Raw genomic sequence first — 27243 nt, 5'->3', positions numbered from 1 at the left:
CTCCATTGTGAAAATTTGCCCATTGACACCCACTCTCTGTTTCCTGGTCTTCAACCAGTTCTCAATCCATGAGAGGACCTGTCCTCTAATTCCCTGACTGTGGAGTTTTTTTAGTAGCCTTTGGTGAGGGACCGTGTCGAACACCTTCTGAAAGTCCAGATATATAATGTAAACGGGTTCTCCCGCATCCATATGCCTGTTGACCTTTTCAAAGAATTCTATAAGGTTTGTGAGGCAAGATTTACCCCTACAGAAGCCATGCTGATTCTCCCTCAGCAAGGCATTATGTGTTTTGAGATTCTATCTTTGATGAGGCATTCCACCACATGGAGGAGAAAAGAGATAGGACTGAGTACTGTATAGTGAGAGGTAGGAACCATCCACAGTGAAAGACATTTAACTTTTAGATAATTCTTGCCCCTTGAATTTCTGAAGCGTCTTCATTTAGCAATTTGGATTCAAGCTTTCCTCCACAATCCTTAATTTAGAAGATGTTTTTAATGGCATTCTTGCCTTGCTACTGAATAGTGGGGGAAAGGGAGGAGGGGGATTTGGCTGTGGCAGTCCACAGAAAGAGATACTTTTAAAAATGCAAATTCTGTATGTAGAGAAGGGAGAAAACAGTTTTAATTTTTCAGAAATTTTCCAAAGTTAGAAGTACAGAGAGCAGTGTTATGTGTTTTATTCAAAATTTGCATTATAATTATCAATTACAGGTGGGCCCTTTTTATCCACTGGTTTGGAACCCATGGATTTGACTCACCACAGGTTCCAAACCTGCGGTAGAGGCCCTACCTGGCTTCCCAGATGTGACCGGAAGTGCCTTCTGCCTCTCTGGAACTCAGAACACCTCCAGATGTGACCAGAAGCCACTTTCAGTCACATCCAGAGTTTGGGTGGGGGCCTAAACCCATGGATTTAGTTATCTTAGAGGAATGGAACGCCCCGCAGATGCTGAGGACCAACTATATAATCGCTTTAAAAGTGTACTAGGTAGGTAATATCAGTGGTATAGTGTAAGCAGATGCAGCCACAGGCATTACCCATGCACCCCCATTAAATAATAAATAAAAACCAAGTAAAATGGTTTTTTTTTTATTTTGGGGTTTGTTTTTTACAAAAATGAGGAAAAAAGCAGTGATATGCGTTTTTAGTATTATTAATTATTATTAACAGTATTTATATACTGTTTTTCAACTAAAAGTTCACAAAGCGGTTTACAGAGAAAAATCCAATAACTAATGGCTCCCTGTCCCAAAAGGGCTCACAATCTAAAAAGAATATCAGCAGACAGCCACTAGAAAAGACACTGCTGGGGTGAGGTGGGCCAGATACTCTCCCCCTACTAAAAAGAGCAGCACCCACTTGAAAAAGTGCCTCTTACCCAATTAGCAGGGGTAAATGTTTTTATTTCATTATTACTGTTTGCTCCCACCCCTATCTATATGCATCTCAGGTGAGATTGGCAGTGATTTGAGGTAGGGGGCTTCCCTGTCTTCACAGAATGTAGTTCTGGTACTGCATGTTAGTGTACTTGCTCTCTGCCTTTTGACACACAAACCCTATTCAGGAGTTCAAAAATCAAAGTCTTCATGCTTTAAGAATGTGCAAGAGTACACTAGTTGTCAACATTCTCCATATTCCTGTCCCAACTCTTCCATAGACAGTATTTATCTGCATAGGCAAATGCTGTCCATGTGGAGAATGTGTTCCTATGATTGTGAATGCTGACAATTGAGTGTTCATTCTTCCCAGAGACAGCATTTGTCTGTGCAAAGAAATACTGTCTTCCGGCATGTGTGTGTGCGCGAAGAGGGCTGAAGTATTCTACTAGATTGTGAAGGTTTTTGGGGGGAGAGGATTGGACTGGATGGCCTTTTAGTCCTGTTCATCAGTTCTGTGAGATTTGAATCTGGAAGACGTTTCTACAATTCAGCATGACTCAGCATTTAGGAACTTACAGGGGTTTTTCAACCATGTTCTGGATGACATTTTAAAATCCAGCCCCAGCAATAAAACACTCAGACCTCTTCCTTGGGGTGTGTGTATGATTCTTTCCTAATAAAGAAGTGGTGACCTCATGGGCAAATTGTGGATAAATGAGAAGTAAACTGTGATGTATTTTGTATACTGAAAAATATTGTAGAAATAATAATACTGGATGCTTCTCATGTAAATCTTTTGAAGCAGGAGCTGTGCTTATCTGTATTGACCCCCCTCCCCCCCCCCCACACTTTTCAGGAGAAACGGCTGCAGCGGATGGAATTCTCTGCCGGGTGGATGTCTGATCATCAGCACATCAAGCCAGTTCGGCATGAGGTAAGAGACTTCTTGAGAATGGAAGAATCCATTATCAAGTGTATTCCAATGCATAAAACATCTTTGGATGCAAATTTTCATAACTGGAGAATAAAAAATAAATGGGTAAGACAAACATTTAGTGTATTATGATAGCAAACTAGGCTACTCAAAAGAACTAGCCATTTTAACACTGGGCAGTCCTGCTTGAAGGAAGATAAACACAATATTTATTTTCTTACAACACGCCTACAGCAAGTTTGTTGCAGCTTTCTCTTAAATCCTGGGACACTAACCTAACTAGATTGTGAAGTACATTGATCTGATCAAGACTAATACAATCTGATTATCTGAACTGGATGGCCAAAGTAGTGATGACGTTACACCTTCTAGAGGGAACAAGAAATCCAGAGAGTTGAGAGTTTCATAGAATTGATTATTCCACCAATGGTCATACTATACTGCAATAAAACTCCCATCTCTCTTTCTGCCTCTAGAATCTAATGCAGACCATTAGTCCTTTCTATACCTCAGCTGAAGCTATACCTGGAATGGTCAGTTAATGTAATAAATCCTTGTGTCAAATTGGAGGTGGGAGTACTTGACAAATTCAAGGAGAGAGGGGTCTCAAGAGGTAAACTTGTAGTGGGAAGTACAAGCCAATAAAAATTCATCCTGAAATGAACAATTTTATTTATGATACTGTTGAGCATTCATTGTGAAGGTCAATTTTCTGTCTCTGGTGCACATCTGCCAACTGAATATTCTACATTCATCTAGACAGCAGGCACCAAACCCTGACTCTTGGACCAGATCCATCACCTTCCCTGTTGGGAGCAGCGCTTATGGTTCTGCTCTGCTGCTTGCTATCTTGCCAGCCGATCTTCCAAAGTCGTGCCAGGCAGCTGTTTCTGCTGCCCGTCGCCTCAGCAGGCTCTGCCCCAGATTTCCAGGGGAAGTGGCTGGCTGGACTGACTTTGCAAGAAGATTGACTGGGAAAACATGCAGCAGTGCAGAACAGTAAGCACTTTTCCCAACAGGGAAGACTTTTTTTCAAACACAGTTGTCCCGCATCTAGACCAACAGCTCGTTTACCAGATTTTTGGGATTTATAGTAAGTCTGTCTCCAGTACCTAGTTGTTGTAGAGCATGCATCTCAACCCAAGATCCAGGAAGGTGGTTCTATAGTTTACAGTCACAAGCAGGCCTGATTTGTTTCATGAGTCCCAAAGAATACTACAAAGATATGCTTGAAGGCTCTGAAACATTATTTTGCAATAGAGGTAAAGCTGCTAAAATGTCTTCATTTAATCTTTAGGCAAGTTTTGAAACAAATCTGTGCTAAATGCCTACCTCCCAAATAGCCATCTGGTTGTCATCACCACAGAACTTCCCTGCCTCAGTCTGATTCAAAAACAAAGGACTCTGTTGAAGCACTTCAGAGCAATGAGTGGCAGATTCAGCATTTCTTCTGCATCTGGGAAATGAGATGGTACATAGTGGCTGCATCTGCACTTCATCACCACAAATCAGTACCTTCTCAAATTTTGAGCTTCACACCAAGTTCCTTCTGAAAATTTGTTTCTTCCTTGCCAGACTACACATACTTTGAAGGGTGGCAAGTTGCCCTTCTGAGTGTACAGAAGTGGGAAGGAAAGGAACATGCCTGGGCCCAGCAAGTTGGTGTGGGGAAAACATACTCGTATTAAAAATGATGAAGATCTACCAATTGGAAAACTCTGAAGTTACAAATGTCTGTCATAACTGTTGAGATCTGGGTGGATTTCTTTGAGAGGTTACAAATAGCCTTGTGTTTATGGCCAAATGGAAGAATTTGCATTTCTGTACCACAGAAGAGTGGCAGATTTAAAGCAACCTTATGTGTGTAGTCAGGATTATACACTATGCAGCCAAGGCGCAGTAGTAATTTCAGGTGAATTAGAGTAAAAAAATGTGACCTTGTATCCGTACTTTTAAGAGCCACTACTCTTCTTTAATAGAGGAGCCCTAAGAGAGAGATGTAACAAAAAATATAATAAAATCCATGAAATGAGATGGTACATATTTATGTGCAAGCAGCAAAATCTAAATTTGGGTGTAGAGACAAATGAATGCTAATCAAAAGCTGTCTTGCTGTACACAGAGGTGTAACTAGGATTTGTGTCACCCAGAGCAAGAGCCCATTGTGGCACCCCCATGATGGACCTCCTCCCATACCAGACCATATAGAATAAATTACAATATCATATGTACAGCCTAAATGCAACGGCAGAACTAGGGCTAGTGTCACCCACATTAACTTTATTTAAATATATAAGTATAGGTTGTCTAACAAATCAGTAACCAACAAACAACCAGTTACCAACTTGATGTCACTCACACAACTGAATAAGAATTCTAGTATTTGCTCTGATACATGGAAAAGAGAGCTAACTCATACTAACACCTTATTAGATCCGTGCTGTATCATAACAACACCTTGTTGACTCTTGGAACAATCAGTCTCATTGGTCAGTTTTGAGTAAAGAAAATTCACTTTTTGTTACATAAGGCAGTTGTTTTCTTTTTCTGGTTATTTGGCTATAATATTTGTTAGAATACAGATAATTCAACACAGTTTGTTTCATTGTATTCTGCATTAAAGTACTTATCGCATGATATATACCATGATGGTATTATTCATAAATACCAAGGTTTTTACAATTTTTGACCACTAGTCATGTCACTATCACCCTGGGGGTTGTCACCCAGTATAGTCTACACCCCCCTCCCACACACCCTAGTGATACCACTGGCTGTACACACCAGAATGCTTGGCAAAAGTTAATTGTTGCCTGTGGGCCAAAGTGTGTGATATACTCTCATAAACTTTCATATCCTCACAGTTTTTGTACTATGGAGGGCAGGGTAGAAGGCAACTTTTTTTTAACATGGCATTCCTCTTCCCTGGAAACAGGCAAGTGTCTAGTATTCCTACAATTACACATGTGCTTCTGTACAGTTGGAAGAATTGCCCAGGTGTGATACAGGGAACTTGGGAAGGCTATATTGATATCATAATTGTTTTTGGGCACATACCTTGTTTGTGAAAGTGACCCCTTATAGTTCTGAGATCTGGAAGCTGCTTGAGTCTCTGATGTAACAGCTCAGTAGACTTCTAATCCTTTAGGATATTTCTCAACAGGTGGTTCAGATTATCTCCTCATTAGAAGCCTTCCAAGCTGTGCCTTCATTAAGGAGAAGCTGTGGAAATCCTAGTAGGGATTGTATAGAGAGCAGAGGAGTAGGGCTGTGTAATGTCTGAGGCAAGGCCAAGGCTATGTCAGGAGACAGTATGGAGGGCTGCAGTTCAGAAGTCTTTAGATCCTGTTGATCTCCTTGGCCCACAGTGCCCTCTGCTGCAGGTATTTAGGTGTTACAGCAGAACTGCACAAAGGCATTTCCATGCAAACAGTCTATGTACTGTTAACTCAACTTTAACAGGGTTTTTCACATATCTTACCTGAAGGAAATGCTTCTGTTGTGTTTTGCCTGCATTCAGAAAGTAATATTTTGGCTTTGGATTTACTCTGAACTAAACAGATTCTAATCTTTATTAGCTTGAAGTTCACCTGCTTCATTCACAGCTGAACCCAGACTGACACAGAGTCAAACAATTTAGCAGGTGGACTCCACATACAATGCCATCAATCTATATTGGTGTCTTACAGAGTGATATAAGCCAACGATAGGTCTGTTCCCTGAGGATCTTGCAAACTAAATTTCAACAGAGGAAGGTGAGTTCAGGTAATACTAAGTCTGGAACTGGCCTCATATCTGTATATGCATACTATATGTGTACACATTCTGGCCCCTAGAGAAAAACCATATGACTGGCTTTGTTGGACAAGTCTCTGGATCCAAAAAATATGTTTTAAAGGATAAAGCTTGCATCTCTTCCAGCAGACAAAATTTGAGTAACTGTAAATCAGGAAGGCAATACATTTAAAATCAATAGTTAAACATTCTTACAGTCACAACCATGATTTCAAATCTATGATTTAGATACAGGAAGCTGGACTAAATGGACCTTTGCCTGGCCTGATCCAGCTAGGCTCTTCTTATGTTAGCATAAAAAATCACTGGCCTCAGCTTATAGAAATTTGGCCAGTGTATTTTGTAGAACCCCAAGAATTACTCTCATCAGTCTATTTTGAAAAGACTCCTTCTCTAAAGTCTATAAGCCCCAGTTCTCAATTCTGTATTAAACATATGAAATTCATTTGGTATTTAGTAATTGTAGAATCAGCTTTGAAAGCCACAGTAATGCAGAAATACACACACATTACATGGTGCATAAGAGACGAATCCCCTCCCTTCAAGGACAGCTCCTTCTTTGAATGTTGATGCTACCACTAATCTCTGCCCACTCATCCTCTGTCTGGCAGCCTCTATGGCAGTTGACCACAGACAAAGTATTCTGAGTCCAGGTAGGCTGATGGGCAAGTGGGGCAGGCAGTTCTCAGTGTGAGTGACCAGTGTATTGAGGGAGCGCAGAGCAGGGAACATGGGATGCCTTGCTGCCACTTCCTCACCAAAGCAAACTGAGCATGAGGAAGCAACCATGTAAACTCCTACCTGACAGTCAGCTGGTCAGCAACTTTTCATCATCCACTAAGCATCCCAGTGCCACTGCCTTGCCTCATCCCCATCAGCATTAGAGATAACAGCTGTTTTAAATGTCATGCACAAATTCAACAAATAGCTTCTGCACACATCCCCCTGTACACCCAGAACTCATGCATGTATCATGCAACAAAAAAAAAAATTAAAATAAACTTGTATGGAGAGGGAGAAATAGGGAAAAGAATAGGTCAAGAAACTCCTAAATCTTAATGTGATATAGTGCTCTGTTCATGCTGGTGCTTTGGGCAGTTACTCAACTGCTACATTGCTACTCAACTGCTATTCTGCTACTTACAATCCTATCTTGTGCTGGAACAGGCAGGTCAAGAGGCCTGAACTGTGTCCAGTGCAAGGTAGGGGACCGAAGTGGCTCAGCCGGAGGCAAGGGGAAACTCTTCCCTTTATCCCTGGGTAAGGCACCACAACCCCAATGGATCTCCTCGGACCTGGGCCACCTCATGGGGTGGCCTAAGTCCAAGGAAAGCAGAGCGGCTTGTTGCCACTCTGTACTGGTCAGAGAACGGAGTTGGGATCCAGCATTACAGCTGGGTCCCAGTCCTGCCCATTCCTGTGACCACCACCTCCCTGCCCTGGAATGCCTCCCTCCTGCCTCCTCCCTGCTTTATGGGATGTTTGCAACCCTCCTGGGCCAGCGCAAGGGACTTGCACCAACCCAAGGCACATTCCGTATTGTGCCCTCATTTTTTTTTTATTTGGCAGAGGTCATAAGTTGGGGGGTTGTTATCCTGCCATTTCTCCAAGGTGCAGCAGTCATGGTTCTTTTCTGGTCCCAGTCCTACATTCTAAACACTGTGCTGCTGCTGTTCACTAAGCAGTATAGTACCTTATCCTTCTCTTGTGCCAGTGAAAGAAGAAATTAATTACTGAATTATGTATTTGGGTTGCTGAATTTGGCTTCTGTGATGCACAGTTCTGGGGTGTGTCTGTGTCTACACAAGTGCACAGTTTTACCATCTTCCTAACTACCCTGCCCTTTGAATTCTTTCTTGTGTTTTGAATTAGCTCCTTAATAGTCCAAGGTTTTAACTAAAACCTGCTTTCAAAAACCTGCTTGGAAAGATTCATTAAAATGGGAGGAGGGTTTGGGGATCTTCTCTTGTGATAAGAATCCTTACCCAACTGTAGCTATTCAGGTACTCCTCTGTTTGACTGCATTCTTTAGAGACAATCCTGTGAATCGTCTTGAGATAAAATGGACTAAATGTCTTAAAAGGTCTCTTCGAATTGCTCTGATTCTCTGTAAATTATTCTCCTGGGATGCATTACTATGGATTAATTGGGTAGTGCAGCAACACTACATCAGACACACAAGATCATTCTGGTGGGTAGAATTACACTCAAAGGATGCCTGGCATTCTGATGTGAGGAGTAGGTGTTTGTTCCAGTTCTCTGTCCTGCTTGTGCTTTTCGCACAGTATTGGGCATGTTGTAAAGCAGCCCAAGTCTCTGGTTTTTTTAAACTTTTGTTTAGCTGCAGTGTATTTCTATTGGAAGACAGAAGAAGGGGCTGAGGTGACTTCCTTAATGTATTGCTTGTGGCAAAGATGGGAGATGATTCTCCAAGGGACCATTAGTGAAGGAAATCATTAAACAGCATTTCAGCAACAACAAAATTATAGAAGCACTTAGGGTATCTTCAGTGGAAACTAGCCTGCCTTCTTGCCAATTTATCAATGCCCCATTAGGTTACATTTACAAGCTGGTGAAAGAGTGAAGCAATAGTGATCAAGGTGCAAGCTTTTCCTCTGGATTAATGATGGTACAGGGCCTGAAGGGTAGTAAGGAGACTCCAGTTGATAATTAATCCTGAGTTTATAATTAATACCTTGTGTCTAAGGGCTGCTTCTCACTTAATGCATTTGTGCTATGCTGTTTGTTACTTCAGGTCAGTGCTTCCTTGATTGAATTATTCTTCTTTGAAGAAAATTAGATGTTGGAAAGAAGGGTTCTAGTTTAGGCCTCTACCCAGTATGGGACAGGTCATGCCTCTTTTAACTAACTGTGGGTTCCAACCTGTGACTAAGGCCAAACCTGAGCTCCTAGAGATGTTCTCTGGTTGCATCTAGGAGCCTTTCTTAGGCCAGCAGAGGCCTCTGTGGGTCTCAGAACACCTCTGGATGGCAACTGGAGAACACCTCTGGTTGTCTTAGGATGTCCTATGGACCAGGACCAGGATTTGATTATCCACAGGTTTTGGTGTCCATGGGGTCGTCCAGGGACAGATCCCCCACAGATACCGAGGTCCAACTTCTTTGTTCAGGCAGTTTTTAATGCAGCAGAACCTTGCAGGTTTACCACCTCAACAAGAACTAGTCTTCAGTTATCATTTATAATCTACATATTGAGGGAAGCTCCAGATTTACTTCAGCAGTGTGCTTTTCTGTTGGCATTGAGGAAGGCATCCATGCTGTAGAGATTTCTGCGTGAGTTAGAGATGATGATGCAAGTATCAGCTATCTAGTGACAGCCAAAAGTATAACTGTGAATGTTGATGACTCAGGGTGTCTGTTCTATTAATGGATATAGAAACCTACTTCATACACCCATGGCACAAATAATGGGACATGCAGGTTCTATTACAAGAAAATTATGAAAGGGATCATACACTCTTTTATTGGCTGTGGTGATTTTTTGTGTTCAACACAGTTTCCAGCCTCTTCAGCTAAGCTTTAGTCTCTTCAGCTAAGTTCTTACCTTAAGAGCTTTCTATATTCTTCTGTTTCTAGTGTGTTTGACAGAAATGAAAAATTTGAAAAATGTTTTGCAGAAAATGCCTGCTTCAGATGATCTAGCCAAACATGACTTGTTGGATCAGGAATGCAGGCTGAATTAGCACTAAACCTGCATATTCCCTCCTCTCTTTGTATGAAGGAATACTGGTTTTTGTTAAATCACAGCTCCAGTGGTGTCCAAACCCAGAACCTGTGACTTTACTGGGGCGTATGAAACCAACGTTAGGATGACAGAATGAGTTGTACTTTCACAAATGTGGATTTCTTTGTGAGACTAGGGGAAGGAGGAAGTGCATATGTTCAGTGCTAATTTGGTGCATATTCCTGATCCAACAAGCTATAGTTTGTTGATCATCTGAACCAGGTGAGAAGCTGCAACCAGAATAAACTATGTTATTCCAAGATAACTAGTTTACATAATGTATTTTATGCTCCTAGCATAGAAGATTCTTCTGATTCCCAGAATTGGGGAATGCATTATCATAAATAATATTTGGTCTTTAGTCTAGAACAGGGTTGCCCAAACCCTGGCTCTGGGGCCACATGCGGCCCTCGATGCCTCTCAATGTGGCCCTCAGGGAGCCCACAGTCTCCAATGAGCCTCTGGCCCTCTGGAGATTTGTTAGAGCCCGCACTGGCCCAACACAACTGCTCTTAGCGTGAGGGCGACTGTTTGACCTCTCGCATGAGCTGTGGGATGAGGGCTCCCTCCACTGCTTGCTGTTTCATGTCTGTGATGCAGCAGAGGCAGCAAAAGAAAAGCCAGCCTTGCTTTGTGCAAGGCCTTTTATAGGCGTTGAGCTATTGCAAGACCTTCATTCATTCATATAAGTTCATCTTTAATATATTCATTAATGTAAACTTATGCAAATTTATTCAAATTTTACATGTAAATTAAATTTTTTTCCCCTGGCCCCCGACACAGTGTCAGAGAGATGATGTGATCCTCCAGCCAAAAGGGGTGCCCAAACCCCTGCCTGGGGGCCATTTACAGGCCTCGGGGACTCCCAATCCGGCCCACAGGGAGTCCCCAGTCTCCAATGAGACTCTGGCCCACTGGAGACTTGCTGGAACCCACACTGGCCCAGTGCGATTGTTCTCAGCATGAGGGCAAATGTTCGATCTCTTGCGTGAGCTGAGGGCTGAGAGTTCTCTCCACTGCTTGCTGTTTCATGTCTGCAAAGCAGCAGTGAAGGAAAGGCCAACCTTGCTTTGTGCAAGGCCTTTTATAGGCCTTGAACTTTTGAAAGACCTTCATTCATTCATATGAGTTCCATCTCTAATATATTTATGTAAATTTATATAAATTTATTCAAATTTTACATGTAAATTCTTTTTTAACTGGCCCCGACACAGTGCCAAAGAGATGATGTGGCCCTTCTGCCAAAAAGTTTGGACACCCCTGGTCTAGAAGAAGGGGTTTATGATAGATGTGGCATCTATAGTTTAGTTCTACTGCTAGATTCTTGACATTCTGGGGCTAGGACTATGTCTTATTTCAAATATAAATTGTTTTGCATCGGAGACCTTTCCTGCATAGTAAAATCATGCAATCATCAATTGTGCCTCTATGATTTATTACCATTATGCTCACTATGCACATTCCGTTGGCAACCTTCAGTCTCAAGAGACTATGGTATCGCGCTCTGAAAGGTGGTTTTGGAACATCGTCTAGTGTGGCTGAAAAGGCCAATTCGGGAGTGACAATCCCTTCCACAACGAGAGCAAGTGCAGTCTGACCCTGGTCTGTCTCCCTGGCTATGGGCCTTCCTTCTTTGCCTCTTAGCCTCAGACTGTTGGCCAAGTGTCTCTTCAAACTGGGAAAGGCCATGCTGCACAGCCTGCCTCCAAGCGGGCCGCTCAGAGGCCAGGGTTTCCCACTTGTTGAGGTCCACTCCTAAGGCCTTCAGATCCCTCTTGCAGATGTCCTTGTATCACAGCTGTGGTCTACCTGTAGGGCGCTTTCCTTGCACGAGTTCTCCATAGAGGAGATCCTTTGGGATCCGGCCATCTTCCACTATGCACATTATACTTGAAATATAAAGAAACTGCAAGTGCATAATACGGTTGCTCAACTTTTAGGAGGAAAAGGGAGGCCAGAACATAGCCACTTGGTTCTGTAACATGTATTGGCTGCAAGTTTACTTCAGGCTCCTTCTGAAGGAGGCCTGCGTATGGTCCCATCTAGGAAGGAATTAGCAAGCATGTGAAATTGTAACTTTTCTGTTGTGGCTACCAGCTTCTGGAACAACTATGGGTGGACTCTTAGTATCTGTGGGGGATCCATTCCCAGACGCTCATCCCCATCCCCCACAGATACATAAACCTGCGGATAATGAAGTTCTCATACTTAAGACTTAGGACCCAGTCCTATTCAACTTTCCACTTCTGATGCAACCATACCAAAGAAGTGTGTGCTGCATTCTGCAGTGGGGGGGGGGGGTCTGCAGTGGGGGGGGTGCAGTCATGGAGGCCTTCTTAAGGTAAGGGAATGTTTTTCCCCTTACATTGGGGCGACATTGTGGCTGCTTTGGTGCTGGAAAGTTGGATAGGATTGGGCCCTTAGAGTGCAGGTACTTTGCACTGTTACAAACTTCTTCAAGAATCCAAGAGTGAACATTGAAAATACAGGTCTCCTTTTTTTATCCACGGGTTCTGAACCTGTGGATTTGTCTCAACCTACAGATTTGACATGTGACTATCTGCATTGAGTCATTGTAAAAAAAAAGGGGGGGGTCCTTTTAAAAACTGTTGAAGATGTTAAAAAAAAGGAAAAAAACTTACCTTAGTGTAGCAAACTGGAAGGTTGCAAGGCAGTCTATGGGCTCCCAGAAGCAATTTCCAGGTGGTGCCAAGGCACTTTCTCCCTTGTCCCTGCATCACACCAGAATGCATCGTGGAAGTGTTCACAAAAATGCTTTTCCGCTTTTGTCTTCAACAGTTTTTAGAGACCATTTTTTTAAAAGCCATGATTTATTTCAACACTTTTTACATTTGCGGAGATCCTGGAATTGATTTCCCACAGATTACAATAATAATAACTCAGTATTTATATACCTCCTTTCTGGTCATTGGATTACTCCTGACTTTATTCAAGGCGGTTTACATAGGCAGGCGTTTCTAAATCCCTCAAGGGGATTTTTACTATCATAAACGGTTCTCTCTTTCAAGAACCACACAACATTTCAGAAGGATCTTCCTGGTCTGATTTCACTTCTGGCCTCCAGTGCCTCCCACACAGGCTGACAAACAGCTCCTTCGTCTCTCATATGGAGGGCAGCCAAGACGCTTCTTCGCTCACACACCAAAGAGCAGATGGAATAACTTGGCTCAGCTCGTCAGCTGCTTCAAGGTCTCACTGTTCAGGGAGCTGCCGATGTTCTCGAACTGGCAACTTTCTGATGTTATCTTTGGACTAACGGAGGCTCTACCCTCTAGACCAGACCTCCTGCCCAATAACAAGGGGAGACTACCACTCTGGGTGAACCAGTTGTTGCTTGGAACATAGTTGGATCTGTATTTTATTTTTACAATACTTTTTGAAGAATGTCACACAGTTGTAGGAATATTTAGTTCCGTGTACATTGTACAATAGTTACCACAAAATTCTTCCTTGTTTACTCATTCTTATGAATGTTACCTTGTGGTAAAACCAAGTTACAAAGATAGGAAATGCAGTCACTGATCAGATTTCAGAATTTCTTGTGATGATATATTTATTTCATCATGTAGATGTGCATTTATAAGAATGAGCAACAAGAGAGAAATTATTTTTTAATTGTTTTTAAAATAATTCAGATTTTCATTTCAAGGTTCTCTGAACCTGAAGGATTTTAAAAGGCTCTAGAGGTATCCAGGCCATTGCTTACAGAAAATGCAATCCTGCTTTGCATAGATGCATCTCTTTCTACAGATGACACCAATGTCGCTCAACCAAATGGAGAAGCAGAGACGACGGGAAGAAGAAGAGGAGCGTCAAATTCTTCTGGCAGTTCAGAAGAAGGAGCAGGAACAAATGCTGAAGGAGGAAAGGAAGCGAGAAATGGAAGAAAAAGTCAAGGCAGTTGAAGGTGCATGGATTACTTTGTTCCTCTTTCTAGAGCAGTGATTTCCAACCTGGGAGTTGCAGTCCCCCCCAGGGCAACTAGAACCATTGCATTCCCTCTTAAGGGGAGGGGTGACACTGGTGATGCCAACAAGTCGGCAACAGCACTTCTGGATTTGCCAAGGGAAAAAAGGGGAATTTCACTAACCAGTGGGTAATGCCTGCCCTCTGGAGGGTGTAGGGGGCCCACAGTCCCCTCTGTACGCCTCCCCACACCTCAGAATAGCTCCCTGATGCAATCTAACCCGTTTCCGGTTTTCATTGAGACACGGGGAGGCCCATGGGGGAGCCGCAGCCCCCCCGCCCCGCACCCTCTGGAGGACCAGTGCTATCTCCTGGTAAGTGGGGAAAAACATTTTCTCTGACAATGGCACAATCAAGTATTGCCATTACTGCTATATCTCCTGCTCCCCCTCCCTGGTCACAGCCCACAAAGACTTAGGGCGCAATCCTAACCAATTTTCCAGCACTGAGGTAAGGGCAATGCAACTCTGAGGTAAGGGAACAAACGTTGCCTTACCTTGTGGAGGCCTCCATGACTACCCCCCAACTGCAGGATGCAACACATGCCTCACTGGCTATGCCAGTGCTGAAAAGTTGGTTAGGATTGTGCCCTTAGTCATTTCCCAACCTTTGTGTAAAGGTTGTGAAGCGCTGTTTTAGAGGAAGGCTTTGAAAATCTGAGTGTATGGGGGAGGAATGTGTCCAGTGGACTTGAAGCGTTAATACTGAAGGAGTGAAGGTATAGAAACTGTTTAATAGTTGGAGATTTCCTTTGGTCCCCTATGGTATTTTCTTGATAAGAGGTTTTATGCTGTCTATTCGGAAATGTAAGTTTAGACAGCAGTTGTAGCCTAGTGGTGGAGCAGCTGTTTTGTATGCTGAAGGTTCAAGCCCTGGCAACCTTAGATAGAGCTGGGAAACCCTGGATAGCTGCTACAGATATGTGTAGACAACCTTGAACTAGATGGAGCAATAGTCTGACTTGGTATAAGGCAGCCTCTTATGATTCTTTGAGAAGTTGTTCCAAGTCTCCATTTATTTTTGATATTACATAGGCATCTTATTTCCATACCTGTTCCATCTGAGTATCTGAAAACTGTTGACTGTGACTGTTTTCCGTACCTTCCTCCTATTCAGAAACAGTAATCATTTCTAAATTCTGATTTTACTCCTCTTGGAAAAATAAATCAGATTTATGAAGGTGTCTTATAATGAATCAGACCCATTTAGCCCAGTATTATCTACTGTGATTGTTAACATGCTCTCTAGGTTTTTAAGCAAGGGACTTCCCTTTTGCTTACTCCCCAATTCTTGTAACTGAAGATGCCAGAGTTTTCACTTGGGACCTTCTATGCATGCAAAGTATGCTCTAGTTCTGAACTAAAGCCCCCTCTGTATTCCTGTGGGTAATATAGCTATAGGGCAACAGTCTCCAAACTGGAGACAGCTGTGCACATGGAAAGGCTTCCCCAGTGCATTCCACTGGAGAGCCTTCCTACCTTGCCTCTGATCTTCCCCAAACTGCATTCCAGCCAACCACATCTGCTTGAAAATCCAGGCGCACAGACTGCTGGGATGACAACCTGGAACTGACTGACCAGATTGCAGTTCAGGGGAGATTGGCAGTGTGTAAAGGAGGCTCCCCCGTGGAACAGTAAACCCCGTTCAGGTGGGGGAAGGATTAGGCAGGGTGCCATATCAGCCCTGTGGGCTGGAGTCTTGGAGAACCCTGCTATAGGGGAATGGTAGCTTTGAGGTATTACAGTCGTTCCTCCTTATCTGTGGATCCCAAGACTGGAGCATGGCACAGTCTGTGGTGCTCCCAGAAGTAACTTCTGGGTTGTGCCAAGGCGTACAACCCCCTCCCTTGGCCCTGGCACACTCAGTGGAAGTATTTGGAAACACTTCTGCAATGCATTCTGGGGTGCACTAGGGCCAACCGAGGGGTCACAAGCCTCAGCATAACCCGGAAATGGCTTCAAGGAGGCCAGAGATTGCTCTGCAGCCAGTGTAGTTTGCGGCACTAAGGTAGGAAACATAATTTTTAAAAAAAACTTTTAAAAAACAATTTTAAAGTTGACTTGACCATCCACTGATTTTCATATCTGTGGGGGGGGGGGACAGGAGCAGAACCTCCACAGATGCTGAGGGACTAATGTACTGTCATCATCATTCAAGACCCTTCCACTGGCAATCTATTGTTTTCTATGCTATCTGGCTATTACAAAGGCATAGTGAAGGATGCTTGTTAAACTATCCTGCTTCATTTTTCATCCAACTTTTATATTCACAAGGACTACTTTAAACTCCAGTCAACAGTTCCAGGGCTCTTTTTGCTACACAAAGTTACCTCACTCATGACCAACTTGATCAGCCTTCATAATACAATTGGTACCATCTGCAGCAAGGGCTTCCTGATTAGAGAGCACTTGAGTTTCATCGACAGTACATGGAGACTGCTTCCTCAAATGGTATCCCATGTGGCTGATGAGTGACTAATGCAGCCATGTGGGCAGACTGATTGCATGAATCTTTTCCATCTAATCAGTCCCCTCCCTCCTATCAAACAGCAACAGAAATTTTCTTGGCACTGTCTGTTTAGGAGCACACGTAGTAAATAGAAGTCCTTTGCATTATGAGTAGATTGTTCCAATGGATCCTTGTTAAATAACTTTTTGTAAGCACAGGCAAGCAGCAGCTCTGGTGAAATGAATTTCTTGTGAAATGTTGACACAGCACAGTGAAATGTCAAGAGTAAGAAAATAGCTGCATGGCATTCCTTCTGAGTTTCTTAGAAGGAACCTTTTTCTTTCTTCTTTTCTTGAAGAGATGATAGCTTTCTGTTGGTGACACCCGTTAATGGGAATGGCTTCATGAAACCTGTCACTGAGCTTTTGTGTATGAATGTACCAAATGCCTTTCTCTCTTCTCTGTAGAAAGAGCCAAGAGAAGGAAGCTCAGAGAAGAGCGGGCATGGCTGCTGGCCCAGGGAAAGGAGCTCCCTCCAGAGCTTTCTCATCTGGATCCCAATTCACCTGCTAGGGAAGAGAGGAAGACCAAGGACCTGTAAGTACACTGCACTGAATTGGCTATGAATATTGAATAGTCATTCATGTACACACACAATTAGTTATTTCTGGTGCTGTGGGCAGGAAGAAGGCTATGATGAATTATCTCATCTGACAAAAGAATCAGGAAAATTGGTGGGAGGAAGTTGAGTAGGCATTGTGAAGAATTCTACAAAAGATCCAGAGCTGAGAGGAAAAAACATGACTTGAGAGACTTTATGTTCATTTTTGTTTTTCCTCTTTGCAGCTTTGAACTGGATGATGAGTTTACAGCCATGTACAAAGGTTAGTCACTATTCCAAGCCTTTTGGGGGATGACGACATTGTTTTGAAAGAGGAAGGGAGCATTGGTGTCTCATTTGTATGTGTGACAATTTACCATCTTTTTGCTACTGACAGTTCTTGATGTGGTGAAAGCACACAAGGACTCCTGGCCATTCCTGGAGCCAGTTGATGAATCCTATGCTCCAAATTACTATCAGATCATTAAGGTAAGTGATATGATGTATTGTTTGTAATCACATTGCAACCCAGTGACCAAAGAGCAGGGGTGCCCAAACCCTGGCCCGGGGGCCACGTGGCCCTTGGAGGCTCCCCATCAAGCCCTTGGGGAGCCCCCAATCTCCAATGAGCCTCTGGCCCTCCGGAGACTTGCTGGAGCCCATGCTGGCCCGATGCAACTGCTCTCAGCATGAAGACAACTGTTTGACCTCTCATCTGAGCTGTGGGATGAGGGCTCCCTCCACTACTTGCTGTTTCACGTCTGTGATGCAGCAGTGGTAACAAAGGAAAGGCTGGCCTTGCTTTGTGCAAGGCCTTTTATAGGCCTTGAGCTATTGTAAGACCTTCATTCATTCATATAAGTTCCATCTCTAATATATTCATTTATGTAAATTTATTCAAATTTTAAATTGTAAAGTAATTCTTTCTTTCCTGGCCCCTGACACAGTGTCAGAGAGAAGATGTGGCCCTCCTGCCAAAGTGTTTGGACACCCCTGTGTTAGAGGATGATATGGAGTCCACTCCTTTTGATCAGATAGAGCAGGGGTGTCCAAACTTTTTGGCAAGAGGGCCACCTCATCTCTCTGACACTGTGTTGGGGGCCGGGGAAAAAAAAGAATTAATTTACATTTCAAATTTGAATAAATTTACATAAATGAATATATTCAAGATGGAACTTATGTGAATGAATGGAGGTCTTGCAATAGCTCTAGGCCTATAAAGTTCTTGCACAAAGCAAGACCGGCCTTTCCTTTGCTGCCACTGCTGCATCACAGGTGTGAAACAGCAAGCAGTGAAGGGAGCCCTCGTCCCACAGCTCATGTGAGAGGTTGAACTGTTGGCCGTCATGCTGAGAACAGTGGCATCAAGCCAGCACGGGCTCCAGCAAGTCTCTTGAGGGTCAGAGTCTCATTCGAGACTGGGGGCTCCCTGAGGGCCGAATTGGGAGTCCTTGAGGGTCACAAGTTTGGGCAACCCTGAGATAGAGTGAAAGAACCTTTGTGTAACAATTAATCTAGGATTCAGTGACTATTAGTTTGAAGCAAATTATCATATTTTTCAGACTCCCATGGATATCTCTAGCATGGAGAAGAAACTAAATGGAGGCCTATACTACACCAAGGAAGAATTTGTGGGTGATATGAAAACTATGTTCAGAAACTGCCTTAAATACAATGGTGAAAACAGTGGTAAGAGCATGGGAAAGTGGGTTCTGTCTATTGGGTGAACTTACTCAAAAAGCAGATTATCATTCTGAGGCTTGCATAGCTGGACTGGACAGGAAATGGAAGAAGAGAAAAAGCTCATATTCTTTGTTCTCAACATATATTTGAAAAAGAAATAAATGTACATGTATTTACTTTCACAATTCAGCCTGCATCCAAAACTCAGATTTTTAAAAAAATTGAACTGTGGGGCAAGGGCTGGCTATGCAGGAAGGGGAGAAACTAAGAGGCTACAGGTAAAATAAACTAGGCATGGGAAAAGGAGTGGGAACTGGAGCAATATTCTGTGATCACAAGGAAACCTTATTCTTTATGAGCTTTCACTAAAGTGTTCAAAAGGCTGCTTGCCAATAAATTCAGTTTTTCATTTGTTTCTTTAAATTCAGAATACACTAAAATGGCTTTCAACATAGAGAGATGCTTTCACCGAGCAATGATGAAGCACTTCCCTGGGGAAGATGGTGATACAGATGATGAGTTTTGGATCAGGGAGGATGGAAAGCGAGAGAAGAGAAGCCGTCGGACCATACGTTCCAGTACAGGGAATGTTTGGGCCCGATCTAGAGACTCTGAAGGACCTGCCAGGAGACAGCAGCATGTGCAAAATGGAGGAAAGCTTCCCCCACATAGGGCAAAACATCGAGTCCCAATTTCTTCCTCTTCCTCCTCAGAGGATCCAAGTAGCAGTTCAGTGAAACCCCCTGGAGAGGCTTCTAATGGCCGAGGCTTTCTGCACTCACACCATTATGGTGGAATACCAAGCCACGTACCCCATCCTGGGCAGATGGTAAGTAGTAATCAAATGGACTAATAGGATATGACGCTTTTTGGCAAATATTGCAGAAGAATCCCAACAAATGTGAGGAAGTAACGTTAGGCATTTGCGTTATTTCACACTTCTCTTTTTCTTTTTATGCCCTCCTTTTCGATATAATTTGGCATCTTTTTCTTCCTTCATGGTGCATTTTATATCAAACTTAAAAGAATTCAGGCACTTGTTGGATGAAAAAGGTCTTGTCTGGAAAGTGCAAGAATTGGAAGTACTGTTTAAGTTTAAACATTTTTGGAGCTACAAAAAAAGTATCTTCTGAATACAAATGAACAGAAACATTTGAAAAGGATCACTACTTACCCTAAGGTCAACCACTTGCTTGCTTAATTGTACATAGATCAGTTCACAGGCAACAGTGTGCCATTGTCAGAGAGGTGGTGTATTTCAAAAATGTATCAATGAAACATCCCGGATATGTAAAAAGCTTCACTAATAACCACCTTTGTTACTGGCCAATCTGACTGGGAAGGGAGAATTTCTTACCCAACCTCAAATATATCAACCAATCATACTATGAGCATGAGCATTCTAACTATAGAGTCTTCTTAAGGAAATTGTAGGTGGGTCCATGGCTCCCCACACTTTCTGTATAGTTGAGGCAGTCACTAATACTTGAAGAGAAGGAAATGAAAAACTCGAGGTCATAGGAGTAGAGGAACCCTTTCTGAATGCGCTGAGCAGCAACTCAAACCCAAGAACAATCCTATGATGATATTCATCAATTTGCCAAGCTTTATCTTGAATGTAAGATTCTTTTCTCCCATGTCTGAGAGAAATTGTCTCCAGAGGCCAGTGGTGTCACTACAGGGATGTGTGTGGTGCAGACCACATCAAATGTCATCCTCAGGAGGATGTAACACCACACCACACCACCCGAAACTCTATTCCGCAGTCTTTGGCCCACTCCAGACCCAGCTGCCTCAAGCTCTCCGCAACAACTGTGTTTTTGCCACCTGCTGGCAAGAAAACAAAACAACTGGACCCAGAGCATGCCAAAGACTGCTGGATGAAAGTGGTCCTGAGGCAGGCTTTTTGCATTTAAAGCAATGCAACAGCTCGGAAGGTGGGGGGAGGTGTTGATGTTGTTACGTCACCTCCCAAATATTCTGAACGCTGGACTTGTGCAGGTAAGCGGCACACAAGGCAGCACCCACCCCAGGGATGCCTCTGTCAGAGAGACCAGAATATCATATGTTTGATTGTTACGTTTTGCCTTTAAAGTTTATTCCCTACATCTGTAGCTAAGCTGCTCCATACCACATCTGTTTTCAGCATGCTAGGAAGGGAAAACCTGATTGTTGCTATTTAAATTCTGGCAGGAAGTTAAGTGATAAGCATAGGAAGTTCTGTTATTAAAATCACCTGCTTATGTGCATATAGCGGTGAGAGTTGTTCATGCAGCCTGCATGCTTTTGCAGTGAGGCACGTGCAGAGAATCAGAGGTAGCTGTGTGATTTATCCCAGGAGAACAAGCAAGAGGCCTGTAGTTGATCTATTCCCATCCGCATTTGGTTCTGCTGACTGATGATTTGACTTATAGGTCCCATCTGGCAGTTTGAATTTAGTCTTTGATCTGAAGCAATTGAAGGCTATGACTAGTGGTTCCATCACCTACCAAACCTCACAGGTAACTGTTTTTTTCCTGTCCAGAGACCAGCAGTACCAGGAACATATGGATCTCTGCATGGGTCTGATCCAGCAAAACCATATGGATCACCACGAGTACCAGAACCACATCCTGGGGAGCCGGGTCAGCAGCACCAGCACTTTGCCATGCAGGTGAGAAACATGCTCTGAAATGAACTTGTGCCTGAGTATGTAACTGCAAGGACATGTCACAGCCTCTGATAAGGAAATCTTAAAGTTATGCTTAAAAATGAACAGTTACTTCTATTTGTTCATTTTTTTTACTAATTGTATATGGGGACTATTTGTGTGCAAGTTTAGAACTTGGGATTTTTTTCACAAGGAGTAAGATGATAGAGGGGACATGGAGGCAGTGGATGATAAGGAAAGGAGTGAATTAAAAAACAAAGACTGAAAGTCAGAAAGAGCTTGTGGAGAAGACAACATCACTGCATCTAGGTGGTATAAATTCTGCTTATGTATTTAGTCATTTTCAGATCTTTGAAAAATACTCATTTTCGGTGTTTTCTTTACCACGGTAAAGATTAGAAATATATTCCAATAAAGTAAAAATGTAGAGACTTCAGATTTTCTGCAGTACATGAGTTTAGAGCATATCTATATTAGTTTGTCAGCAAAGGCACAAAAACCCTTGGGATTGTTAGTGAAGCAAACATGGCAGCAGTATCAATTTGTTCATTGGATAAACGCAGATTAAATTTGATGGTGAGAAATGCCTGTTTCTGTTAAAGTGGAGTTAGTTAAAAAAACAGAAAGCATTGTGTGATCAAGTTACATGTTTAATTTTACTGAAACCACACCAAACATGGGTATGGGGTGTGAAGATAAAAGATGGTACTCCTGCAGTGAATTGAATATTGATTCAGAAATTGGTTTGGGCTTAATATACAAAATCAATATTATTTGGATTCAAAACACAATAATTCCACAATGATTTTATCATAAAATCATAAAAATCAAGGCGCTCAGCATGGAGAAGTTGTGCATGTGAGTAGTATAGCCTGGACAAATTTTAAATCTGATTTAAAACAGTTGAATTTTAAACATTTCAGAATTTTGCTTTGAATCAAATGTGTCACCCTGTTTGTAACTGTTTCTTTTGCTCTCCCCAAATTCATTTAAAATTTCTCCTTTGGACAGTTCATGTCAAAAATGACATGAAAAAAGTTAGGAGAGGTCCGAGTTCCAGTTGTAAACCACTCATTTAACTAAGGGTGCCAATTCGCAACTCGTGTCTGTTTGGCAGATTGAAGCTGCCCAAGTGGAACCAGCTTTCCAAAACAAAAAGGGCTATCACTAGAGTGAGTAAGCTGCAGCAGTGTGTTCTTTGGGTGGGGAAGGAGAACTGCTGCATCCGTGTAGTTTAGCCACAAGTTTGTGTGAGTATGGTGCTGCGTGTGTTTGTGAATGATGTATTGCTGCATATGTATGTTTTACAATACCCAATATGTGTTTGCACAAAATGTGATGTGTATGTTTGCATGTGGCATATAAGTTGGAGTGCATCACATGTCTGACATATTTTAGTGTATTTGCATGCTGCTGCACTGCATGTGGTGTGCTTCTGCATGTGATGACACATTTGCATATGAAGTGCTGTGACATGTAGTGCTGCGGAGCACATCAGCACACTTACATGAAGGATGTTGTGAAATGTATTTACGTATTGTGGCATTCATTTCCATGCTTTGTGTATGTAGCACATTGCAGTGCCCATGTGGCCTTGAGTTCCTTGATAGAAGACAGCATACAAACAGCAAAAAATGTAACATACATGTAATAAATTTTAGTAATGTAAGGAATTTAAACTGAACACACACACACAAAATTACTTAAACATTAAAAGTTTCCCCTAGTCCATTTATGAGAAGCAATACTGAGCTGATGGAGAGCTGCAGCTGATTTTCCGCAGACACCTGCCCATAAGTCGAAGTCACAGATAAGTCGAGGGAAGGTCTTGAGCAAAAAAAATCATGAAATTTTCTATGACCCTTGGATAAGTTGGAGGTTCAGCTTAGGGGGGTGTCTTACTATAATTTTGTCTGATTTTACCCAAGGCCAGATCCTGAAAAATAACCTATCAGTAATTGTTACCCAAGAGCTGTACAGTCTCTAATTTATTAAAAATATAGTAAAAGATCATAAGATATGATCATAAGATACATTTTTATTCATTAACTCTTAAAATTCTGGTATTTACATCCTTTTTGTAAACACTGTCAGAGTAAGTGCACTATAAATGACATACCGGTAGAACTATTAATCAAATCCTCCTTTAAGGCTCCTTCTTTAAGGTGCTATATGTGTTAAACCAGAGGCTCCAATTATAACATATAACTTATAACTGGGAGTGTGCAATTCAATTCATGGCAGAGAGATAAGCAACTAGAAATGAGCATGAGCAAGCACAGCTACACATAGTTTCGGCCCATTTTATTCCAAAGTAGACTCATTGCTTTCCATAGGTGTTATTGTTAAGTAATGGTGCACTGAATTGTAGCCTGGGACTTTGTTTCATTTGGAAATGAAGATTACATCCTGATGTTTTAAAAACCAGACCTCTGCCAAACATTTGCAAAATGTTACAGAAGGGTTGGGTGTGATTCTTCCAAAGAGAACAAGGCTTGCTTGATTTAAATGGAAGAGTTGAACACTAGCTTACTTTTTTCTCAATAGGAGTGAAAAGGTTAACTTTGGTTGCAGCCTGCCCCACAGCCCATCACTATACATAATGATTGCCCTGTAATTTTCTCTGCATTGTCCTCTTGGTCTCCTCTGGGCTTCTCCTGGCTGCCAAGATGTGCCTGAACAGCCGTGACCCCTGAGTGGCCCACAAATAAGGCAAGGAGATGATTTACACTTGATTTATTGGCAGAAGTTTCCCACTTTATAGGCGAGTATCTAAGGTACTTAATTTTTAAAATTCACTGTGCCCGTTTGTAGTTCCATGAGCAGTGAAAGATCATATGAAACTGTCTTTGTCCATCTAGCAGAGTGGCTGAACATACTCAGCTGCCTTCCTGTGAGGCAGATCATTGGTCCAGCTACGTCAGGATTGTCTACGCTGACTGGCAGTGACTCTCCAGGGTCTTAGATAGGGATGTTTCTCAAATTTACATGGAGATTGAAGACCTGGGTTCAAATCCCTCTTCAAGCATAAAGCTTTACTTGTGACCTTGGACTCCTGTCTCAGAGGGATATTGTTGAGGATTAAAGAAAGGATAGTACAGGACCCTGAGATTATGAAGAAAGGATGTTATTTATCCGTGATAAATAAATACTAGGGATTGAAACTAGGGCCTTGTATAAACATAAGCAACATCACTATGCATAATGTTTATCAGATGTTTTAAAAAGTTGAGCTGATAAACATTTTTGTGGAAACTATTTGAATCTAGAATAAAAAAAATTATCATCAATTGGCAGGACAAAGCAATAGTTACACACTGATGGACTGTGTCTATTCACAGTCCATCAGTTCTGTTTCTAGGAAGAAACAGAAAATACTGCATAAAATTTACTTAACTTAAAAATGGCATGTATGTACTTGCCAGAGACTGATGTGATGGCCCTTGCACTATACAGATACTCCACCTCCTACCAAATTCAGGACTTGTGACTAGGCTTGATACCAACAGGTGCTGCAAACCTTCATACCGTTTCCTGCATACTTAAAATACTCATAGAGGCCTTTCCTGGGACAGCAGTCTTTGGGGAGAAACAAAGCTGCAGCAATATTTGGGGAGAATCTAGCTGACAGTTTCAATCCACCAGGCGTGAGTTTCAAGTTGATCCTTTGTGCAATGAGCAATTTCAAATGGGGACTTTGACATCTCGTGACTTTTTTCCATTGGACAAGTGGTGGGGCAGATGCTTGATACAGCCAATCATTTCTGACATAATCTAAACTGACAAAATAAGATATTTAAAATACGCTTTAAAAGTAGAAAATCGCTTGTGAGCAGCATGACTAGACTGATTCAAAGTTTTAAAACCGATAAAATTCAACAATTTTAAACAGGCTTTTTCTTAGATTTTGACCAGCTTTCTCTCTCAAAAGTGTGTCAATTTCATACTGACCAATTGAATTGTCTTGATTTTATGATAAATGGGATGATAGAATGCTGAGAAACCCTCTCAACTAAAAGGCACTCCAATGATGGTTTAGTTTACATTATGGTCATTGTGGAATTATTATATTTTGAATGCAGTAATATTTACCTTTTGCAATTATTTCACCTAATCCAATTTCTGATTCAATATTACCCTTCATAGTAACAGTACCTTTCATTTGTTATCCCATATGAATATTAGGTATGAATTTAGTAAAATTATTTATCTCATTAACATGATCACTGGCCACCATGTTATTTTTTCATTAATTCCACTCTGCTAGGAAAGCCTCCCACCATCAATATTTGCAATCAGCATGATCTCTAACACATAATTTGGTACAATTTCCATGTTTTCTTCATTAATGGTCCCACAAACTAATGACAAATGGCATTTCTGCTCTTGAGTTTACAGAATTGTAGCCTATCCATACTATACTTAGAGACAGTTTACAGTGACTGCAAGTTCTAGATTCTTGGTTACATTGCAAGTTCTAAATTCTTGCTACAAAATACTGTGAAGTTTGGTTGCTGTTTTTTCACTAGATTTGCCTTCTTTTCTTCTATTTCCTTTCTCAGCCTACGGCTGGACTAACTGATCCTAGAGGACATCGACTTCCTGCTCCGGAGAAGCAGGTATGTGCAGGACCAGTGCACGTTGCCACAATAGGACCACAGTCTGGACCCTTGCAGCTTGGTCGAATGAGTGGGCCACCTTCAGATGCCAGCATGTATTCTCCTACGCAGTTCCAGCAAGGTTTTCTTTCTCCACGGCACAATGGACCCCGTATGCGACAACCAGAGACCTCAGAGCTTCCTCCCAGCCATATGTACAGACCTTATAAGTACCTAAACCGAGCACACCCTGCTGTATGGAATGGAAGTCATGATGCAGCTACTCAGATGGCTCTGGGAGTTGACAAGAAACCTCCAATGGGCCCACGACCTCCTATTCCATCACGTGCTTTGAGCCATATGATGGACCTCCGGGCATTGAGACCACCTTTGCCATCTAATCAGTGGACTGAGCAACCCAGTTTCCTACCTCATGGAGTTCCACCTTCAGGTTATATCCAACAACCAGAAAAGGGCCCTGGTCAGAGAATGCAGCAGCAGCTACCAGCCTCATTGTTTGGGCCTCCCCCTCAAATGCAGAGAGGAGCCCAGGGTGGGGATTCCATGATGGACAGTCCAGAGATGATTGCCATGCAGCAGCTGTCTTCCCGAGTATGCCCACCAGGTGTGCCTTACCACCCTCGTCAGCCTCCTCCCCCACATTTACCTGGACCCTTCCCACAGCTGGCCCATGCGGCGTCTACAAACATTCAGCTCCCAAAACCAGTTTTAGGTAATGGTAACTCTCAGGATGCCAACCAGCCAGGAGATCCAGAAAACAATCAAGGTAATTGCATGTTCCTGCTTTGCTGTGACAAAATATGGCTGTTGGCATCAGCTGATTTGGGCCCATTTGTTTTATGTGTGTATAGGTCCAGCCTACTTATACATGGATTTTTTATACACAGATTTGACTCAACACGAATGGCCGCTGCAAATGAGAGGGAATGTGCTGATCCCTGGAGAAGGGGAAAATGCATCCCTTTAAAATCAGTTTAAAAAACTGGACAGTCCTTTAACAATAGCCTCCTCAATGAGAGGGGCGCGGCAGCTGGCTGACAATTCATCAATCCTTCTCTCTCCAGGCGACCCCTCCCTTCCCCCGAGCACATGAAAGAAAGGTGATCACTTTGCATTGGTGAAGGGAGGGACTGTGTGAAACTCCTTTCTAAGCTCTTGGAGGACGACTGATTATTATTATTAATTATTATTATTAACAGTATTTATATACCGCTTTTCAACTAAAAGTTCACAAAGCGGTTTACAGAGAAAAATCAAATAACTAAATGGCTCAAATAACTAAATGGATTGATGGATTTTCTTCTTAATGACTCTTATCTTACATCACAAAGGTCAGCAAGGCTGTATTTAAATCACTGGAGCAAAGCAACTTTATTTTTTAAATTGATTTGCTATAG

At 42.3% G+C, this 27243-nt stretch overlaps 1 protein-coding gene across 1 annotated transcript in view; it reads left to right on the top strand.

Annotated features, from left to right (window-relative positions):
* CECR2 (CECR2 histone acetyl-lysine reader) overlaps window positions 1-27243 on the top strand; it is a 46838-nt gene that overhangs the window by 9218 nt on the left and 10377 nt on the right. Inside the window, exons 6-14 of the mRNA XM_066634161.1 lie at window positions 2242-2319; window positions 13630-13786; window positions 16761-16890; window positions 17140-17177; window positions 17292-17383; window positions 18457-18583; window positions 19006-19406; window positions 21102-21230; window positions 25790-26612. Coding sequence (XP_066490258.1) covers window positions 2242-2319; window positions 13630-13786; window positions 16761-16890; window positions 17140-17177; window positions 17292-17383; window positions 18457-18583; window positions 19006-19406; window positions 21102-21230; window positions 25790-26612 — 1975 coding nt within the window. The remainder of the gene's footprint in view (window positions 1-2241; window positions 2320-13629; window positions 13787-16760; window positions 16891-17139; window positions 17178-17291; window positions 17384-18456; window positions 18584-19005; window positions 19407-21101; window positions 21231-25789; window positions 26613-27243) is intronic.

This window comes from Tiliqua scincoides, chromosome 7 (assembly GCF_035046505.1).
Source record: "Tiliqua scincoides isolate rTilSci1 chromosome 7, rTilSci1.hap2, whole genome shotgun sequence".
NCBI classification, from domain to species: Eukaryota; Metazoa; Chordata; class Lepidosauria; order Squamata; family Scincidae; genus Tiliqua; species Tiliqua scincoides.
This window is presented reverse-complemented; position numbering and strand designations above follow the sequence as displayed.